Source organism: Plectrocnemia conspersa, unplaced genomic scaffold, assembly GCF_051122295.1.
Source record: "Plectrocnemia conspersa isolate PC_06_02 unplaced genomic scaffold, ASM5112229v1 ptg000009l, whole genome shotgun sequence".
Taxonomy (NCBI): domain Eukaryota; kingdom Metazoa; phylum Arthropoda; class Insecta; order Trichoptera; family Polycentropodidae; genus Plectrocnemia; species Plectrocnemia conspersa.
In genome coordinates, this window is record NW_028277173.1 from 766215 (window position 1) to 783991 (window position 17777).

General features: G+C 42.1%; 4 protein-coding genes across 6 annotated transcripts; 2 read left to right on the forward strand and 2 right to left on the reverse strand.

Annotated features, from left to right (window-relative positions):
* Positions 1 to 590: 590 nt before the first annotated feature.
* LOC148231453 (stromal membrane-associated protein 1) lies at positions 591 to 8530 on the forward strand. Of its 2 annotated transcripts, none has more exons than XM_088191446.1 (5): positions 591 to 791; positions 4996 to 5126; positions 5191 to 5369; positions 5593 to 5704; positions 5775 to 8530. In XM_088191446.1, the coding sequence occupies exons 1-5, from the start codon at positions 674 to 676 to the stop codon at positions 6630 to 6632; spliced, it is 1398 nt and encodes a 465-aa protein (XP_088047572.1). In that variant the 5' UTR covers positions 591 to 673; the 3' UTR covers positions 6633 to 8530. The 2 variants fall into 2 exon arrangements, with proteins under 2 accessions (XP_088047572.1, XP_088047573.1); XM_088191447.1 differs by having other exon boundaries at positions 5778 to 8530.
* Irbp18 (Inverted repeat binding protein 18 kDa) lies at positions 8522 to 9082 on the reverse strand. 2 transcript variants are annotated; one of them, XM_088191448.1, is made up of 2 exons: positions 8924 to 9082; positions 8522 to 8857 (listed from the first exon to the last, which is right to left on the reverse strand). In XM_088191448.1, exons 1-2 carry the CDS (start codon positions 9017 to 9019, stop codon positions 8579 to 8581), a joined length of 375 nt encoding a protein of 124 aa, XP_088047574.1. In that variant the 5' UTR covers positions 9020 to 9082; the 3' UTR covers positions 8522 to 8578. The 2 variants fall into 2 exon arrangements, with proteins under 2 accessions (XP_088047574.1, XP_088047575.1); XM_088191449.1 differs by having other exon boundaries at positions 8522 to 8871; positions 8924 to 9074.
* A 2621-nt stretch (positions 9083 to 11703) lies between these two features.
* On the forward strand, positions 11704 to 14014 carry LOC148231455 (uncharacterized). The gene is made up of 3 exons (XM_088193590.1): positions 11704 to 12759; positions 12803 to 12936; positions 13042 to 14014. The coding sequence occupies exons 1-3, from the start codon at positions 11704 to 11706 to the stop codon at positions 14012 to 14014; spliced, it is 2163 nt and encodes a 720-aa protein (XP_088049716.1).
* A 1194-nt stretch (positions 14015 to 15208) lies between these two features.
* LOC148231456 (uncharacterized) lies at positions 15209 to 16459 on the reverse strand. The gene has a single exon (XM_088193592.1). It carries the CDS (start codon positions 16457 to 16459, stop codon positions 15209 to 15211), a length of 1251 nt encoding a protein of 416 aa, XP_088049718.1.
* Between the last annotated feature and the right edge of the window lie 1318 nt (positions 16460 to 17777).

Sequence of the window (17777 nt, forward strand, 5' to 3'; positions counted from 1 at the left end):
CGCATGTTGTATGCGTTTGAAAATATTAATGTTTGATAAGCAGTCGATTCCGACCATTTTTACAAAATGGTCGGAATGTGCCGAACTCAATAAAAACTTAAATACTAGTGCACGTGTTTTGTATTATTTTGTATTTTTCTAGGAGAACACAATTTATTGTACTTTTTCTAATTTGTGAAGGGTAATGTCGATAATTCGTTGATTTTCGTCGAATTTGAGCTGATGAGTGAAAAGTGTTTTAATTAATCACAGTTCAGTCGACGTTTTAGTCGATAGCTATAATATATTGAGCAATTTATGGAAGTCGCTAAAGAGAACAATGTGAAATATAACGGTAAAATATTTGCCACATGACTAACTTGATAATGTGTTTAAAAAAAGAATTGATTGAAGATGAATTAGCTTTAAAAGAAATAATGTTTTCGTGCGCGGGGTAATAGCGAACAAATTATTTTGGAATTTGAAAAATTGTAAATTATCAATGGACACAAATAAAATAGTTTCTAGTGCAAAAATGGCGTTCGTTTTTCGCAGGGGGTCGCGTTGGCGATTTGACGTGTAACTACGGCGAGGAGGGCGTTTGCGCGCGCGTGTCAACCCCGAAGCTGGTAGCTGTCGGTCGGTGTCGATCGCCGAGATAGTCGCGCTCGTCTCGAGTTTCCTCGGAATTGCGATGTCGGGGAAGGTGGAGCGGGGGCGGGCGCGGCAGGTCCAGGACCGGTGCCAGCGGCTGCTCGCCGAGCTGCTCCGCGACGACGACAACAAGTACTGCGTCGACTGCGACGCCAAGGGTTCGTATTTCCGTTCGTGCCCTTACGATTCCTGCGCCTTCCGTTCGTCCTTCGGAAACATAACCTCAAACTGTCACATCATCGCAATGGCCGCCATTCCGATAGTATTATCTGGCATTGTTGGCATTCCGCTTAATCGAAACCTGTGATTCATTATTCATTATTCGTTATTCGTTATTCGCGGTTCGATGGTTTCATCAAAATTTCACTATATTTTATTCATGAAAAAGTTAACATGTATGAATGTGTATGTAATGGGTCAAATAATTTCCTTTAAAACTTACACTTTTTATCAAATGATTTCAGCATTCAATTTGCAGACCTGCAAAACATTAAATAAATAAGACTTTACCTTGTCTCGTGATAATTAGTAATAGTTTGTGTAACATCCGTAGGTTGTAGTAGATTTTGATTGGGACTTACAATTAATAAATATACGGCTGAAGCGGAATTTAGTCATGCTAACACAACAATGAGTATATTTGTAAATCGTTAGCAATCGCTGGCTCACATATGCGTCATTTGTAAATTAATTTTTTATGATTTTAAATAATAAATATATATATTACGTGTTTCCCCGAATAGTAGTAGAGTAGATTAAAACTATTTCATAGAATAGTGTATTAAGATTAATAATAACAAATTTTTATTTCATTCTTCTTTATTTTATTACAGTTCACTAACATAAATGTATTGAATTATATGCTTATCTGCTTTCATTCTGATAATTTATTGACATTCCATAATTTGAAAAGAGTTGCTAGTAGTATACTATTTCCCTTTATTTAAAATAAAATTATAAAATAAAGAAAATTATTTCACTTGGCTATATAATTTTCATTTAGGTGTTCTTGTGTAATTCAATTCCTCTGCCACGTTTTTAGCAAATTGCCTAATCTGCTGAAACAACTTTTTGTCATTGAAATAGTGACTGTAATTATGCGAAATATTTTTAGACATATGCGACATATATTTACAAATATACCCTGAAATTTTTAACGATTTTTTCAGTGCCGAAAACTCTTGTATTATTATTTTTCAAATGAAGGTGTTCTTCTATTGAATTGTGCGATAATGTTGCTGCTTTTGTTGAAATTTAGTGAAAACAATTAGTTTTTTTCATTCCATGTTTTAAACCTGTACTTCAAATCGTTAATAATAAAATCCAAAGCAAGAAAAAATATATAAATTCTGAAATGTTCTTTGCTTTCAACAACTTTTCTTCTGTTTTCTGTGCCTGTTTGTTTTCCTAAAATATCGGGAACTAATTTCTTAAAAAACATTTTTTCAAGAGTCGCATAAATGCCGTAAGCTCTTGCGCTAAATTTTTTACAAGAGCGATTTCGACATAGAAGGATATTCCTTCATAATTGTGTACCGTAATGACATCAGTGCGGGAATCGAACTACATGCATATGATTTATATGTTCAATATATGTTATAATTGCTCAAAAATATATAAGAGAAATGAGAAAGAACAATACAAAATTTAGATTTAAATTAAATTTATTGTGATGTATGTTTGAATTTTGAAATTTGAACAAATAGCATTGCTTGAAAGTATTTTCTTCAGTTCTATAATATTTACGTCCCTAAATAAATGATGAAGAAAATTAATAGAAACTTACAACTTTAAAAAACGCGAGAAAAAATTATGAACGTGTTATGAATAAGCTAAAATTACCATTCCAAATTTTATTACATAATATTTCACAATAATGTGGAATAACACGTTTATTTTTTAATTCAAATACATTTAGTCTTACAATAAAATTAGCTATAGCTTATATAAAATAAAATACAAACTTACAGTTCAAAATAATAAATAAAATCTTCACAAAAATGGGAATGCATATCTGTTTTTAAGATAGACGTAAAAATATTTACAATATTAGTAATAAGATTACGATAAACGAATTCTATGAACTTCGGTCATAGCAGGTACCTACAAGTGCTAAGACGAACGAACAAAACTAATCAATCTCATAACAAATAGTGAAAAAATAATTTAAAAATATCAATCAGTATCGGGTCTTTTTATGACCCTGGGCTAGTCCCTGCCAGCCTCCCTCCCAATTGTGGGGGCCAAGGCTTTCAATCACATATAATTATTGGCCAATAAATACAATGTTCAATCATTTGGAGTAAATTTCACATATTTTATCTGTTGCATATAAACAATCCACACAGTGGCAACTTTATAAAGGCATAAATATATAATTTTAAATTTATCAATGTTTAAAAATGCTCTATATTTCAAAATTCTAACATGAAGATAGGAACTCGATATGTAAAACTGCTTTTTTGTTAACTTTGTTCGTGATGAGAAAAAGCTAAGTCGCAGTGGATTTTTTTCTTCTTTTTATAGATTAAAAAAACATAGCAGTCGCTCAGTCGCAGTTTTTATTATCTGCTATGAATTAAAAATGTATAAATCCATTCAATGATTACAGATTATTTTTATCTACAAAAATTTATTTAAAACTTATAATCTAAAGGTCGAAAATTATAAGCTTTAAATTTATTAAATATATGTATACAACTAGCATCAAAACTACGTATTTTGCAAAAAGAAATCAAAAATGAATTGGATGATATATAATAGAAAAACATTTATTTTAACAATATCATTCGCTCAAGCAAACTTCAATCACTCGTTTATAAAAACTTTTATGCTCTGATGCAAAATACTGTTAGGACTGTTTTAATTTCACTAGGGCTGTATTTTTTAAAAAATCATCTAAATAATGTTGCAAAGATCTAAACAAATTTTAATCCGAAAGTGCTAGATCAAGGCTATATAGAAGATCGTTGACATCTTTCTTGTGTAATTTTTGCCTTATGAAGACATTAATCATATTACCAAAATATCATTCTACGTAATACTTATATAAGTCTTTTTCCTTTTAATAATTGATGCAATCGATCCAGCTGTTCACAGTATTTCTCTGTAGTTTTATTATCTTGCCTTGTTTGCGCAATTCAAAATTAATTATTCCACGAATGTTCCATGAACTGTTTTTAAGCGGTGCCGGTTTTTGGGGTTTGTTTTTGCTATCTGCTTCTTTGATTAGTATTTGGCGTTTTTTGTTATCATACAGTATCTATTTTTCTTCCTCGGTTACAATATGATGCAAATAATGCATATTTGTTTTCGGCAACAAATTAAATAGAATCAACTTTGGGTCGGAATAAAAATCAATTTATCAACAGCCGGTCATAATTATGTTTTTCAGGGTAAGAATAAATTTCAAACGGTTAGAATAAAAATATAGACAAAATATATACATTACAAATATAAACGGGCAATAAATTATTTATTTTAGAAATATCTTATAAAATATTTCGCTCGCACCTGAACTGTTGGACAGGCTAGGTGCAAGCGAGCGAGCGCTGGTCAGAACGGTGAACATCCCATGAATATTTCTCAACGAATCTAGTTAACTGTATGTAGGACGCGAAGATATTCAGAGAGATGAACGAAATGGGAATAGCAACAGAGCGGCTGAACATCTGTCAAAATAATTCTTATCATTTAATATAAATTCTGACCAGTTCAATTTAAATTCTAACCAATTAATATAAATTCTGACCAGAAAAATACGAGCATTTGTTTTCTGTTATTCACGCTTGTAGCTTTACTATCATCATCACATTATGCGTGTGATGCCCATAACCTTACAGATTGTTTTAATAGATCGTTGGACACTCGATCCTGAGAACCTAGTCTTGTTAGCTATTTTTTTATTGACTTAAATTTCAGCAGCTATTCGATCTATTTGAACGGTTAAACTGTTTTTGGCATTGGCAAACATGTCGCCATGAACCAGAGAAATCTTTCTGGTCGCTGTGGGTTGCCAAATGTTTTTGGTAAAACTCGTATGTTAATACGATTGCACAAAAAAATATTTTCTTAGGAATAAATCCATTCATTTTAATTCACTGTTTTTTATTTATATATTAGGAGTAGGAACAGTTTTATAAAGGAACTTTAAAAAAATTCTCCGAAAAGTCAATAATTATTTTTTTAGGAAAACAATATTGATACAGTTGAAATCAGTGTAATTTTACATATATTATGTGTTATTTTTATCTTTGTGGCTTTAAAAAGGTGTGAAATTGTTGTACTTTGTAATTAACACAATCACAGCCACTTGTCGCTTACATTTTAAACAAACAAAGCTTATGAAAACTTTTTAAACAGGTCCTCGTTGGGCATCATGGAATTTAGGAATATTCCTATGCATCCGATGCGCCGGGATCCACCGAAATCTCGGAGTGCACATCTCGAAGGTCAAGAGTGTCAACTTAGATTCTTGGACGCCCGAGCAAGTCGTACGTATAAAATCAAATAATCTCAATCTAGATAACGATGGTACTAAATTTTATTTAAAAAAAGGTTTCTCTACAACAAATGGGAAACTCGCGCGCGAGGGCCGTCTACGAAGCTAATCTGCCCGACGCGTTCCGTAGACCCCAAACCGATTCTTCTCTCGAGGCTTTCATCAGAGCCAAGTATGAGCATCGCAAATACGTGGCTCGGGAATGGGTGCCTCCGTCGCCGCCACAAGTCAATTGGTAAATATTTTCATATTAAATGCTGTTTGAATTAAATTTTTATCTTCTGGCCGTTATCTGTTTACTCTGACGTTTTCGGCATCCGTTTGAGTTTATTTGTATGGGATAAAGGTTATTAACTTTGTAAATATACAGCTTTCTGCAATAATAAACCGGTAGTTTAATCTACTTAATTTTTGGAGATTATCTAAAGCCGTATTTTATTATTATGGTGTATTTTAAGGGATAAAGAGATAGACGAGGAAATAGAGAAACAAAAGAAAAAGAAAAAATCTTCATCATCGTCTACTACGACTAGCGGAAATTCAATTTCGTCCACGGAGAAGAAATCCAATGTTTGTATAAATTTTATATTCGTTTATAATTCAAAGAGTAAATATCTTGATGGATTTTACTGTTTTTCAGAAGTCGTCGAACATAGTACCGAAATTATTGCCAAAACCCAAGTCGTCCGTCAGTCCCAAACCTGGCAGGGCGACGCCAAAGCGCGAAACTAGCGCAACTGCAGATTTGCTCGGAACCGGAAACGCAACCGTCGCTCCGACGGAGCCGTCGACTCAAAACAACTTCTCCGACGACGTGTTCAGCAGCTTTTTATCGGCTCCTCACGAACCTGCGGTGGCACCCGACACCAACAAGAACGCCGTCGAAACGAATAAAGTAGTCGATCTCAAGTCCGAAGAAGAGAGCTTCTTCAATCAGCCGGCTCCGAGCGAAAAGGAAAAGTCCAAGATGACTAAAGACAGTATATTAGCGTTATACGGGCAAGCTCCGCTGAAGAACGTGCCCGCCGGACAGTTCGCCCCGTTCAATTCGGCGATAGGATTTCCTCAGCAGCCGAACTCTGCTTTCGGCCAAGGGTTCCCCGCGTTTCCGCCGCAAATGCAAGTACCTCCGGTGCTGCAGACGCAAAACTTCGCCACCGGCTTCAACCAGCTCAACAGCTTGCCGGCTCAGAACACGTTCAATAGCCAATTCCAAACCAACCAGTTTGCGAGTTTACAAAACTTCACTGTCAATCCTAATCAGAATACCGCCCAGTACCAAGGTACGAACTTAAACGGAATGTTCCCGCAGCCGAATCAGTCGGTCAACGGCTCCTCGCTCTTCTCGCAGAGCAATTTAAGTCAACAGTTCGGCGGCATGTCCTTAGGACAGACAGGCCAGCCGACGAACGCATTCCCCGCCCAGCAGGGCACCATGACCGGGGCGTTTCCGAACGCGGCTCAGCCCAACGTGGCCGCCAACGGCGACTGGCCTTGAACGCCTCTAATCCGGAAGGGTATTACGATTGAATTATTTAATTTTTATCAACATAATGGGAACACCATTGCTGCAATTAGTAATATTAAATATTTAAATAATAAAAGAGATTCCCATATAAAAAACTAAACGAGGACTGAAACTCTTACCTGTTTACAAATATTATAAATGATAAAATATACAGTCGTAGTCGTTGAAAGTGGTTCAATCTGAATTTTACCATATTGGTTAATCGTCCGGTTGAATCTGATACTCTTTTATTTTTTCAGCCTCTGATATATCTTGGTTACGTGTTGACGTTCAACGATAATGTAATTTCTTAGAATTAAAGTTGAACTACATGAGATGTTACAAAGCTCTAGGAGTTTGCCGGCATTTTTTTACGCACTTTTCCCTATGACAATAACGCTTATTTAAATTAGAATGAGATACATTAAAAATGCATATCATTCTTTTGATTTGTCAGTGTTGATATATCGAATTTCAGCAACGAAAGGGTTAATCGGTACTACTTGGATTGAATTTTTGTTGCGATTAACTGCTTCTGAAAATCGTTGCCATCTTTACTATGAATGTCCACCTCATTAAAGATATATTATCTATCGTTGGTTTTTTAATAGCAATATTTTCCTCATACCACTGTTTAAAATCGGTCAATCCAGAGATACAAGGTATTTTTAAATTCAATGAACTCAACCATAAGACGATAATGATTGCTCTTTGTAAATATACTAATCAATACTCTGTAGAAGTATATTTAGCAACAAAATTCCTAAAACTTAGTAAACATCTCTTATTTTCAACGAATTTGACTGTATACAAATGAAATATATATATTTACAGATGTGTCCCATTTGATGCGCCATATCTGTGCGTATTATATTATTCACTATGCCGATATGAATTCAACATTTATTTTCATTAAAGTGGGGAACGTCTCGCATCATATTAACCCTTTGCTTGCCGAGCCTTTTGGAATTATTGTCTAAATATCGGCATATTACATACTAAAAAAAATATTATTTGACCCCGAAGGAAATATCTTACAGCATATCTAACATGTGTCCGATTCATCTATAAAGACGTCAGATCTGACAATTCTCGCCAAAGTAGCAAAATCCTATATATTGAATTTCGGCAACCGAAGGGTTGAAATCAAGTTGTCGGACTGCCTCCGGTCATTTTATTTTCAAATGTGATTTTAATTTTTCAGATTACGTAATGTAATTAAACAAAGCATTTATAGTTGTTTCTACTATTATTATTATATTATACACATATTCTATGTTCTATACCGGTATATACCAGTCTTATTATTTTCGTACATCACAGACGGCCAGGTCGAAGATTTATAGTGAAATTTCGATAGCACCGTTGTGTTGTAGATAGGAAAAGTTAATTATTTGATATTAAAATGTGCAATGACAAAAAAGCAATTGACAAAATATCTTTATCCTGGTTCGTCGATATAATTTGTATTTTGTATATATGTTATATATATTAGACGAATTTTATTATTTATATATATATGAACGCAGAATGAATATGACATTTTATCATGAAACTAATATTGAGAAATTTAAATGTTATTTATATGAAGAGTTATAGTAAATGTGACAGATTAAATAATCGTTTTCGTATATTATTAAAATCAAACACGATTTCGTAATAAATGATTCATTTTATATATTTTAATAAATCTCGAGTACTTAAGGGATTTTATTTAAAAAAAATGTTTAAGCTACTTTATATTTTTTGTTCTGATGATCTGAAGCGATTTTTTTAAGCATATGTTTTACGCTTTTTATGCACGTTATGATGAACGATCCATAAATTATGTTCTTATATTGTCAATTTTGGATTTGGAATACAACAATAATAAAAATATATATATAAAATATTTTATTTGTTTTATAATGTAACATCCTTATATTTTAAGTCATAGATTAATTTTGTTTCCTTTTTCTACTACTACTACTACTACTACCACTAGGTTCGGTCAATTCTTCGTCGTCGTCTTCTAAAAGTTTTTTAATGTCTATATCGTCTATGTTGACGCCTGTGTTCGAGCAGTTGGCCAATATGAGCTCTTTCAAGAGTTTCAGTTCTCCGGACTTCATTTTTACTTTGTCTTCCAGCGCTACGTTCTCCGCTTTGAGCTTAGATATGCGATCCAGCGTTTCCTGCGTCTTCTGCTTCGATTTGAAGCGACTCTTCTTCACGGCCTGCAACGAGGAAACTTCCGATTTAAACGTCATACGTCTAAACAAATCGACGGTCGTCCGAAATACCTGATTGTTTCTGTCGCGTCTCTTTCTGTAGTCTTCGCCGTCGCCGTCACCGTCGCCCTCGGAAGACTTTCGTTGCTTTCCTCGCCTCGTAGTCATGATGACATTCGCACGCAATCAAAACAACTTGACATCGCTCAATGTTACCAGCGTTAAAAATCCATCATAACATCGAGCAATAACGGCCATGTACATCTGTCAAACAAAATATTCTATTTCACCTATTTGTATTATTATTTACAAGGATTCGCATTCACTTACATTTAGATATTGGGATTTTTCTTGCGATACGCGCACCAATACAACAACTCCAGGACTCACCTAGTGCGCAGTATCCTCGAGCGTGTTTCTCTGGTCTGATTGCTAAATAATGCAACTGACTCACTTTTGATAGAAAATGTTTCGCAAAGACCTGTCATTTTGTTTGAAGTACCACATCTAAGAATAGGAGTATTAAACAACTTAAGGCTGATTTACACGATGCCTCATCACTGTAAATGCTTAACGCCAGTCACTTGAGACGCCAATGCGCCACTGGCACGCCAGCAGAACAAATATTTTTGTTTTTGTAATGACTAGGCTGACGGGGGTGGACTTAGGGCCAACGGGGGCGGCATGACAACGGGGCGCTGAACATCAACAACTCGCGGAACGGAGGTTGGTTGGCGATAACGGCCACATAGAGTTAACTAAACACTACAAGCTAATTCGGCCTCGAGGCGAAGCCGCCTGCTGATCTGGAGGGCGGGAAGGCGTTGGGTCTGCGTCTGCAGAAAATTAGTACCGGTCAGCTGATTTTCCGCCGAGGAAGCGAACTGCCGCAGCTGGATGGTCAAGAACAAACAAGAAGGCAGCTGTTCTCTGTTTGCGGAAAGCTCGTGGGACACTACCCGGTTGCCGGCTGGTTGCGCGTGGCCTGCAGCTTCGTGAAGAGAGAGGCGCTGGGTCGCACCTGGGAAGATCGGATTGGTCGAAGGGCCCAGGAGATCGTTGTAAAGATCTTAGAAAGGGTGACGAGAGAAGATCCCGTCAAGGGTCAGTGGACGGTGCCGGGCACGAACGAGGGCAAAGTCTGGTGCGATGCGAGTACTCTCGCGCTGGGGGTACTCGTGGAAATAGCCGGCCAAACAGTTGAAGATGCCTCATGGCTGAGGAAGATGGACGATGCGGGACACATCAACCTCGCGGAGCTCGATGCTGTCGTAAAAGGGGTAAATTTAGCTTTGCAGTGGGGTCTGCGAAAAATTCAGATCATGTGTGACTCTGCCACCGTCGTCAGCTGGGTGAGCTCGGCCCTACAGGGAAATTGTAGAGTGAAAGTGTCTGGGATGACCGAACTACTAGTGAGAAGGCGCTTATCGCTTCTGCGGGAGGTGATGAACGAGTACGGGGTGACTGCTTCTATCGCGTTCGTCGAGTCGAGCAAGAACAGGGCGGACGTGCTGACGAGGGTCGAAAAGCACTGGCTAAAGAGGACGATTGAAGAGCCCGCTGAAGCCTGCGGGGTCACGCTGGCCGAACTGCACGATACGAGCCATTTTTGAGTGGACCGCACTCTACACCTGGCGAAAATGCTCAATCCGGATATCGAGCGAAGAGATGTTGTGGTGTGATGGCAACCCCAATGCGGGGGAAGGGAGGTAGTAGCAACACTGGGTGCAGGAGGGACGCACGTGGACGGAGCGCGGGACCATGGGGAAGGACACGCGCACCGCAGCACAAGCTATTTCGGCGCCGAGCGATATGGGGGGCGCTGCGAAGGCGCATCACCGCCTAGCCGATGCCGTGGAGCCGTTCTCGGGAGACGGCGATTTTGACAGGTGGTACCGGCGCCTCACGGTTCTGATGGACCTGTACCACGAGGACGACGTCGCTAAGTGGTTGGCTACGTTCCTCCGGGGCCGAGCGTTCGACATTTTCGTTGACTTGCCTGAAGAGACTCGCCGCGACGGAGCGCAAGCAGCGGCCGCCCTGAGCTTGGCGTTCGGGGCTGGCCGGTTTGTGTCGTATGGTCGGTTCATCCAGCGGCGTTGGGAAGCCGGCGAAACTGTCGACGTGTTTTTGTGCGAGCTGCGTAAACTCTCGGCCCAGGCCGGGGTAGAGAGTGACGCGCTGTTGGCGACCCACTTCATTGTAGGGCTTCCGGAGCGGGCGTCGCGAGACCTGCGAGCATTCGTGGGGGGCGCGACCACGTTGCCGCCGCTTAAGGACATAGTGGCGAGGGCGCGAGTGACAATGACGGAAGAGGCTGACGAAGATTCGCGCCAAACGGTCTCGATTGTCGCGAGACACGAAAGTGCGAGTGCGCGTGCTCGAACGACGGTTAGATGCCACCGGTGCGGCGGTGGCCATTTTGTTCGCGAGTGTAGAAATCCCGCGTCCACCCCCACTCACGCTCTCGACTGCTGGGTGTGCGGTGAACGCGGACACGTCGCCCGGAAGTGTCCGCGTCGAGCGAACGTTAAGACCCGGGGAAACGGACTATCGGAGGCTGGTGCGCCGCCAGCTTCCGACCGATGTTAACGGCGCTGCCGATAATCGATGCGCGTATCAACGGAGTGCGCGTTCGAGCCCTCGTGGACACCGGTTGCTCTAAGACAATAGTGCGCGCGAACCTGTGCTCGACGAGGACGAGTTCGGCTAAAATTGTGGTCGCAGTCGACGGTACGAGGATACGGTGTTCCGGTGAAGCGAGTGTCACTGTCGAAGCCCTTGGGGCCGTCATCACGGTCAGTTGTCTTCTTCTCGAAGATGTGTTTTCTGGGGCGGACGCAGTGCTAGGCATGGACTTCATCGTGGGGATAGGAGGCGTGAATTTCTCTTCTGTCGGAGTAAGGCGAGCAGAGACTGGCTCGAGCGAGCGTATCACAGCTGCGGTGGCGTCCGAGCAGGCGGAAAACTGCACAATCATGGATCGGGACTTCGAAGCGACTTTCGACGGTGAGAAGTGGACGGCGAAGTGGCGATGGAAGGCTGGAGAGGAGCCTGTTCTCAAGAATCGCGTTTCAGAGTACGCAAGTACAGGAAAGCCTGACGCGAAAGAAGACTTCGACCGGGAGGTTCGCTCTTGGATCTCGAAAGGATGGTTGGTGCCGTGCGAGACGTCGCGCAGTGAAGGACTTTTGCCTTTGATGGCCGTGATCCAGCGGAACAAAGGAAAGGTCAGGCCGGTGCTCGACTATCGCGAGCTGAACGGCTACGTTGAAAGCCACCCGGGAGCTGATGTTGCGGTGTGTGACGAAGCGATGCGGCGGTGGCGGAGAAGGCACGGTGCCTCGAAGATAATTGATCTTAAATCGGCCTACCTCCAAGTTCACGTGGACGCGTCGATGTGGCAGTTCCAGCAGGTGCAATATGCGGGACGCGCATTTAGGCTGACGCGATTAGGGTTCGGACTGAATTGTGCACCAAAAATAATGTCTGCGATCGTGAAGTTCGTATTGAAAAAGGACCAGATGATTGAAAGTGCCACAGACGCGTTCATGGACGACATTTTGGTCGACGAAAGCATCGTGCCGTGCGACAAAGTCGTTGCACATCTTAAACGGTTCGGGTTGGAGGCTAAACCACCAGAATTGCTGGATGGCGGACGGGCGTTAGGTCTTGCTATCGTCAAGGACCGCACGGGATGTCTGCAGTTTCGCCGAGGCAATAAAATACCCTCCGTACCAGAGAGGTTGACGAGGAGGCAGCTTTTTTCCCTGTGCGGACAGCTCACAGGCCACTATCCAGTGGGGGGTTGGCTGAGGGTCGCTTGCAGCTTCCTTAAGCGCGAGTGCGGGGCTGGTTCCTGGGGAGAGCCTGTTAGCGAGAGAGTAGCAGCGATGCTGCGTCAAGTGGTAGAGCGTGTTGAACGAGAAGACACGTGTTGGACCTGCGCAGAGTTCCGGAGCAGCCAACGTCGGTCACCGGAGAGTTGCCAGTGGATCACCAGGATCTGACAACTCTGTTCGAGACAACGGAGGCTGCAGAGCCAATGCAGACCGAAAGGGACCCGCCAGCAGCAGAGAGGAGTCGTGTGCAAAGAACCAGAAGGAGGCCTGCGCGGTTTCAAGATTTTGTGTTGTGATGTGGACATCAGGGGAGCGTGTGGTGTGATGGCAACCCCAATGCGGGGGAAGGGAGGTAGTAGCAACACTGGGTGCAGGAGGGACGCACGTGGACGGAGCGCGGGACCATGGGGAAGGACACGCGCACCGCAGCACAGATGTGGAGGAGTGCATCAGGTCGTGCATCAGGTGCACCTCGATTGATCCGGCCCCGGTCACCCATGAAGTCGGCAGCATCAGCGTGGAAGAAGTTTGGCGAAGATTAGCCGCAGACGTCACGCACTACAGAGGAAAACTCTATCTCACGGTAGTCGATTGTGGGCCTGGTCGCTTCGCAGTATGGCGAGAGATTTCGACTGAAGATGGCCGCGAGATCAGTAAAAACCTCGAAGAGATCTTCAGAGAACGCGGCCCGCCAGAAGAGCTGCTGATGGACAATGGCACCGCTTTTCGCTCGCGACAGTTGGAAGAGTTGTGCGAGCGCTGGAAGGTGGGAAGAAGATACCGGGCCGCGTATCGGCCAAGTGGAAACGGCATCGTGGAGAGGAACCACCGGACTATCAAAAGAACGGCGGCAAGGAGTGAGATCTCCCCACTGATGGCCGTGCTCTGGTACAACCTAGCGGCAAAAAACGCAGAGACTGGGTCTCCGGCGACGGCGGCGCATACTTACGACTGGCGACATCCTCTAAAGAGCCCAGCACACAGAGAGGAAGCGGGCCGAGCGTCGAGATTCCATCCTGGAGATCGGGTATTAGTGAAGCCGAGTCCAGCCAGCTGTACGAGCGAATGGCACACGGGGCGAGTCACAGCGATCATCTCGCCGAACACGGTTGCAGTGGACGGGATGAACAGGCACGTTCTAGACCTGAGGGCGCTCCCTAGATCGAGCAGAGGTGATCAGAGTGAGCAGCTCGACGCCCAACCTGAATTGTACAGTCAGGCGATGGACCCTCCGAGGACCTGCAGCTTGGCTCCAGGCTTGATGAATAACGGGCAGCCGTTGAGAGAAGACGATCGGCCCCCTGAGCGACCCCCTGAGTGACCCCCTGAGAGACCCCGACGAGCCACTAGACGACCAGAGAGGCTCAAGGACTACGTCCTCTATGATCTTTAGATCAGGAGGGCGTGTAATGACTAGGCTGACGGGGGTGGACTTAGGGCCAACGGGGGCGGCATGACAACGGGGCGCTGAACATCAACAACTCGCGGAACGGAGGTTGGTTGGCGATAACGGCCACATAGAGTTAACTAAACACTACAGTTTTACTGGCACTGGCCAGCTCGTCGCGTGCCAGTGACCCGCCAGTAAGCTTTCAGCAACTGGCAGCGTGTAAATCAGCCCTTACAACAAGGACATTATTTGGAGGGGGGCATATAGAGGCAATAAACTCATTGTGTCGATATCAAGAATACACTTGACACAACATTGAAAAATGCATGTGTTTAAAATGTGTATCCCTTAACAAAATTGTAAGTGTAGCAACTGATGAATCACCTGCAATGCTATTTATTTATTTATTAAAATTATGACCATCGTGACCTGACAGGTTAATCTAACACATATGTACAAATACATATACGAATAAACAAATATATATATATATATAATTGTAAAAACGCGAGAACAAGACAAAATAACAGACACAAATCACTTCAATAGTATGCATTGCCCTACACAAATTGAACCAAAACCCCATATGTGCACGAAAAAATGTCAATACCTCGATGCACAGTATTGAAATTGAAAAGTAGTACTAGTTTTTCTAGGATTATATTAATATCTTCATTGCATAATTACCCGTAAGCATCTGACAGCTAAGTATTTAAAATATTATGATATTGTCAAGAGAGTTCTATAGATTTTAAAAATTATTACTATAGTATATTAGAATATTTGAAATATAAAGATTTTACAAAATATGTATCTTTTTATTGCATTGTGAGGGGGTTATTAACTTACAATGTACTTAATCAATTTTTCAACTATTGATGTTTCTTGTAAAATTTCTAAAGAAAATAACAAATCGTATCCCCAACTCGAAAATAATGACTGGTTACTTATTTCATTAAATAATAACTAACAATACTTTTATTTCGTTAAATAATAACTAACTTTAGTTTAAATAGTATGTAACGGGACCTCTCTCTCCCGCGGTCTCCGACCAACTGAACTCCCGTCCACGTGCGCGTCGCTCCTACACCGTCTTGGCCATAACACCACACGCCCTCCTGATGTCTACATCCCGAAGTCTTCCAAGCGGTGTGGGCGTCTTCGACTCCTCGCTGGTCGAGCGGTGGTCTCTGTCTTCTCGGACTGCGCCGTGGACTCCGCTTCTGGATCTTCCATTGCCGGTTGCTCGGATTCGGGTTGGAACGGCGCGCTCCACTGCAGCCAGGATCCTCGGGTCGTGTTAGTGTCTTCCGGTGGAGCCCGTCTCAGGTCTAATACGTGCCGCGGTACGCCATCGACAACTACATTGTTCCGCGATGCGATGTCCGTCACGTACCCTGAAGTCCACTCTTCCGTGCACGACGGGCGCGTAGGCTTGATCAGGACTCTCTCGCCCACCGTGAAAGGTGATTGCACTGGGGATGGCTCGGGCCTTGGTGCTAAGGGGTGTCTCCATTCGTACTTGTGTAGCAGCCTCGCTGGGGTAGAGTCCTCCTCCGCCGCATCTCTAGCTGCTATATTGTACCAGAAGACGGCCTGGAGTGGAGATATCTTGCTCCTAGCTGCCGTCCTCTTTATCGTCCTATGGTGCCTCTCTACGATGCCGTTTCCCTGCGGTCGGTACGCCGCTCTGAAAAGACGCCGTGCATTCCACTTCTCGCACATGACCGCCGTCTTCTCTGATCTGAACGACGTACCGTTGTCCATCAGCAGCTCCCGTGGGGGGCCCCTCTCCAAGAATATTTCTTCAAGGTGCTGCACTATCTCCGTCGCGCACTCTGATCGGAGTTCTCTCCAAATGCCGAACCTGGACGGACCGCAGTCCACGATCGTCAAGAAGCGACGACCCTCGTAGTGCGTCACGTCGACTGCCAGCCTCGTCCAATTTTCGTTCACGTTGAGCGCTCCAGGTTCGTGTGTGACCGGATGAGGATCGATCATGCGGCATCTAGCGCATTCACGCACACACTTCTCCACTTCTCGGCGCGTTATAGTGCGGTCCACCATCCGGGCAAGTTGAAGGCTGCGATCTACGCCGAAGTGGTGCAGCTCGTGCAGATCCTTAACAGAGGCAGCACAGACTGTCTCGCTCGCTCTCTCTATCCAGCTCTTCTTCACGCGCGTCAGCGCATCCGCTTTGTTTTTCTCTGATGCGACGTGGTAGACGGTCACTTTTAATCCGTACTCGTCGAAGAGCTCTCGCAGCACGCCTATTCGTCTCTTCACCAGCATCTCCGCTGCGCCGGATGCTTTCGCTCTCGATCCCGCTCCGCAGGCCGACCGCAGCCAACTCACACCGGTTGCGGAATCTGTCATGATGTCCAGTCGCTGGACTTCCCATTTTATGGCGAGATTTACGCCTCTCACGACCGCGTCTAACTCCGCAACGTTAATCCTTTCAACGCCAAGCGCATGATATGATGCGCAACTAAATCTACTGTCTAACGCCAAGCGCATGATATGATGCGCTCGTTAAAACCTTCATTTTTTAAAGAAACGGAAAGGTAAAAGTTGGCAATATATGTTTTAAAAATCAGTTTGAGTTCCTAGTAAACGATTTCAGTGATTTTATTTATAGAATTTGCGATGAAACAGTGGTATATATAATTATAAAGTCACGCCTTAATTTTAGTCGTTTGTATTTCGCGCGTGGTTTCGATCGTGCTTATTTAGACCACTTTTAGGGTTAGCACAAACGCATCGCGGAAATTCGTTTTTTTATACTTTAATTTATGAATCGAAATTAAATTATGTCATCAATATTTCAATGATAATTGTGATTTGTAAATACTTGTGAATATATTTATACGTTATTTCGACTGTTTTAATATTGTCAACTGTTTTTGTGATTGGTTTTTATTGTTTGTAATAATTAAATAATAATAATAATAATTACTATTAAATACTTATTAATAAATATAAATAAGATATAATTAATAAAATATCAATATTAACTCTTAGTAAATATTAAATAATAATAATAATAATAACAAAAACGATTCCTTGTCGTAGAATCATTTTATTTTACTTGTTCTATTTATTTACATTAAATTAATACCATCGTGACCTAACAGGTTACCCCAATGCGTCACGATGGTCGAAAAGTTTATTATTTATTGTATATATGTGTGTGTGTGTGTGTGTAATATATATTACATATTCCGCCTGGAGTGTAGATATGTTGCACTCTTGCCGGTCCCAAGCCCGGATAAAGGAGGAGGGTTTCTATCATGGAGCAAACCAACCAACGTGGATAAATCCAAATAGTTATGAAAAAATTACAAAGAAATAATAAATCCGCCCCGATTCATAATGACCTAGACGATCGAAATCTAGATAAACGATTGGACTTCAATTTTGGAAGCTGGAATGTGCAATATTACTACCAGGAAAAATACAAACAATATCGGAAGAAATACTAAAACTCAAGATATATCTAGAAGCCCTACAAGAAATTAGGTGGAAATGCCAAAACCGATCACCGGTTGTAGTGCCGTGGAAGAAGAAGAAGAAGAATATGTATATATTATAAATTATACATATAATTATATATAGTTAAATGTAACACTCTTATCTTGCTATCAAGTTTTATTATTTATTATTTTTATATATAAAGAAATATGACAACCTTCAA

Excerpts from the sequence above, each read along its gene's own strand:
- LOC148231456 (XM_088193592.1), bottom strand. The coding sequence starts at position 16,459 with ATGACAGATTCCGCAACCGGTGTGAGTTGGCTGCGGTCGGCCTGCGGA.
- LOC148231453 (XM_088191446.1), top strand. The coding sequence starts at position 674 with ATGTCGGGGAAGGTGGAGCGGGGGCGGGCGCGGCAGGTCCAGGACCGG. Across the intron at positions 5,127-5,190 it reads CTTGGACGCCCGAGCAAGTC|GTTTCTCTACAACAAATGGG; the intron begins GTACGTATAAAA and ends ATTTAAAAAAAG. Across the intron at positions 5,370-5,592 it reads TCGCCGCCACAAGTCAATTG|GGATAAAGAGATAGACGAGG; the intron begins GTAAATATTTTC and ends GTGTATTTTAAG.
- Irbp18 (XM_088191448.1), bottom strand. The coding sequence starts at position 9,019 with ATGACTACGAGGCGAGGAAAGCAACGAAAGTCTTCCGAGGGCGACGGT. Across the intron at positions 8,858-8,923 it reads GACGCGACAGAAACAATCAG|GCCGTGAAGAAGAGTCGCTT; the intron begins GTATTTCGGACG and ends TCCTCGTTGCAG.
- LOC148231455 (XM_088193590.1), top strand. The coding sequence starts at position 11,704 with ATGGACTTCATCGTGGGGATAGGAGGCGTGAATTTCTCTTCTGTCGGA. Across the intron at positions 12,760-12,802 it reads CAGCGATGCTGCGTCAAGTG|AGTTCCGGAGCAGCCAACGT; the intron begins GTAGAGCGTGTT and ends GGACCTGCGCAG. Across the intron at positions 12,937-13,041 it reads GCCAGCAGCAGAGAGGAGTC|GGAGGTAGTAGCAACACTGG; the intron begins GTGTGCAAAGAA and ends ATGCGGGGGAAG.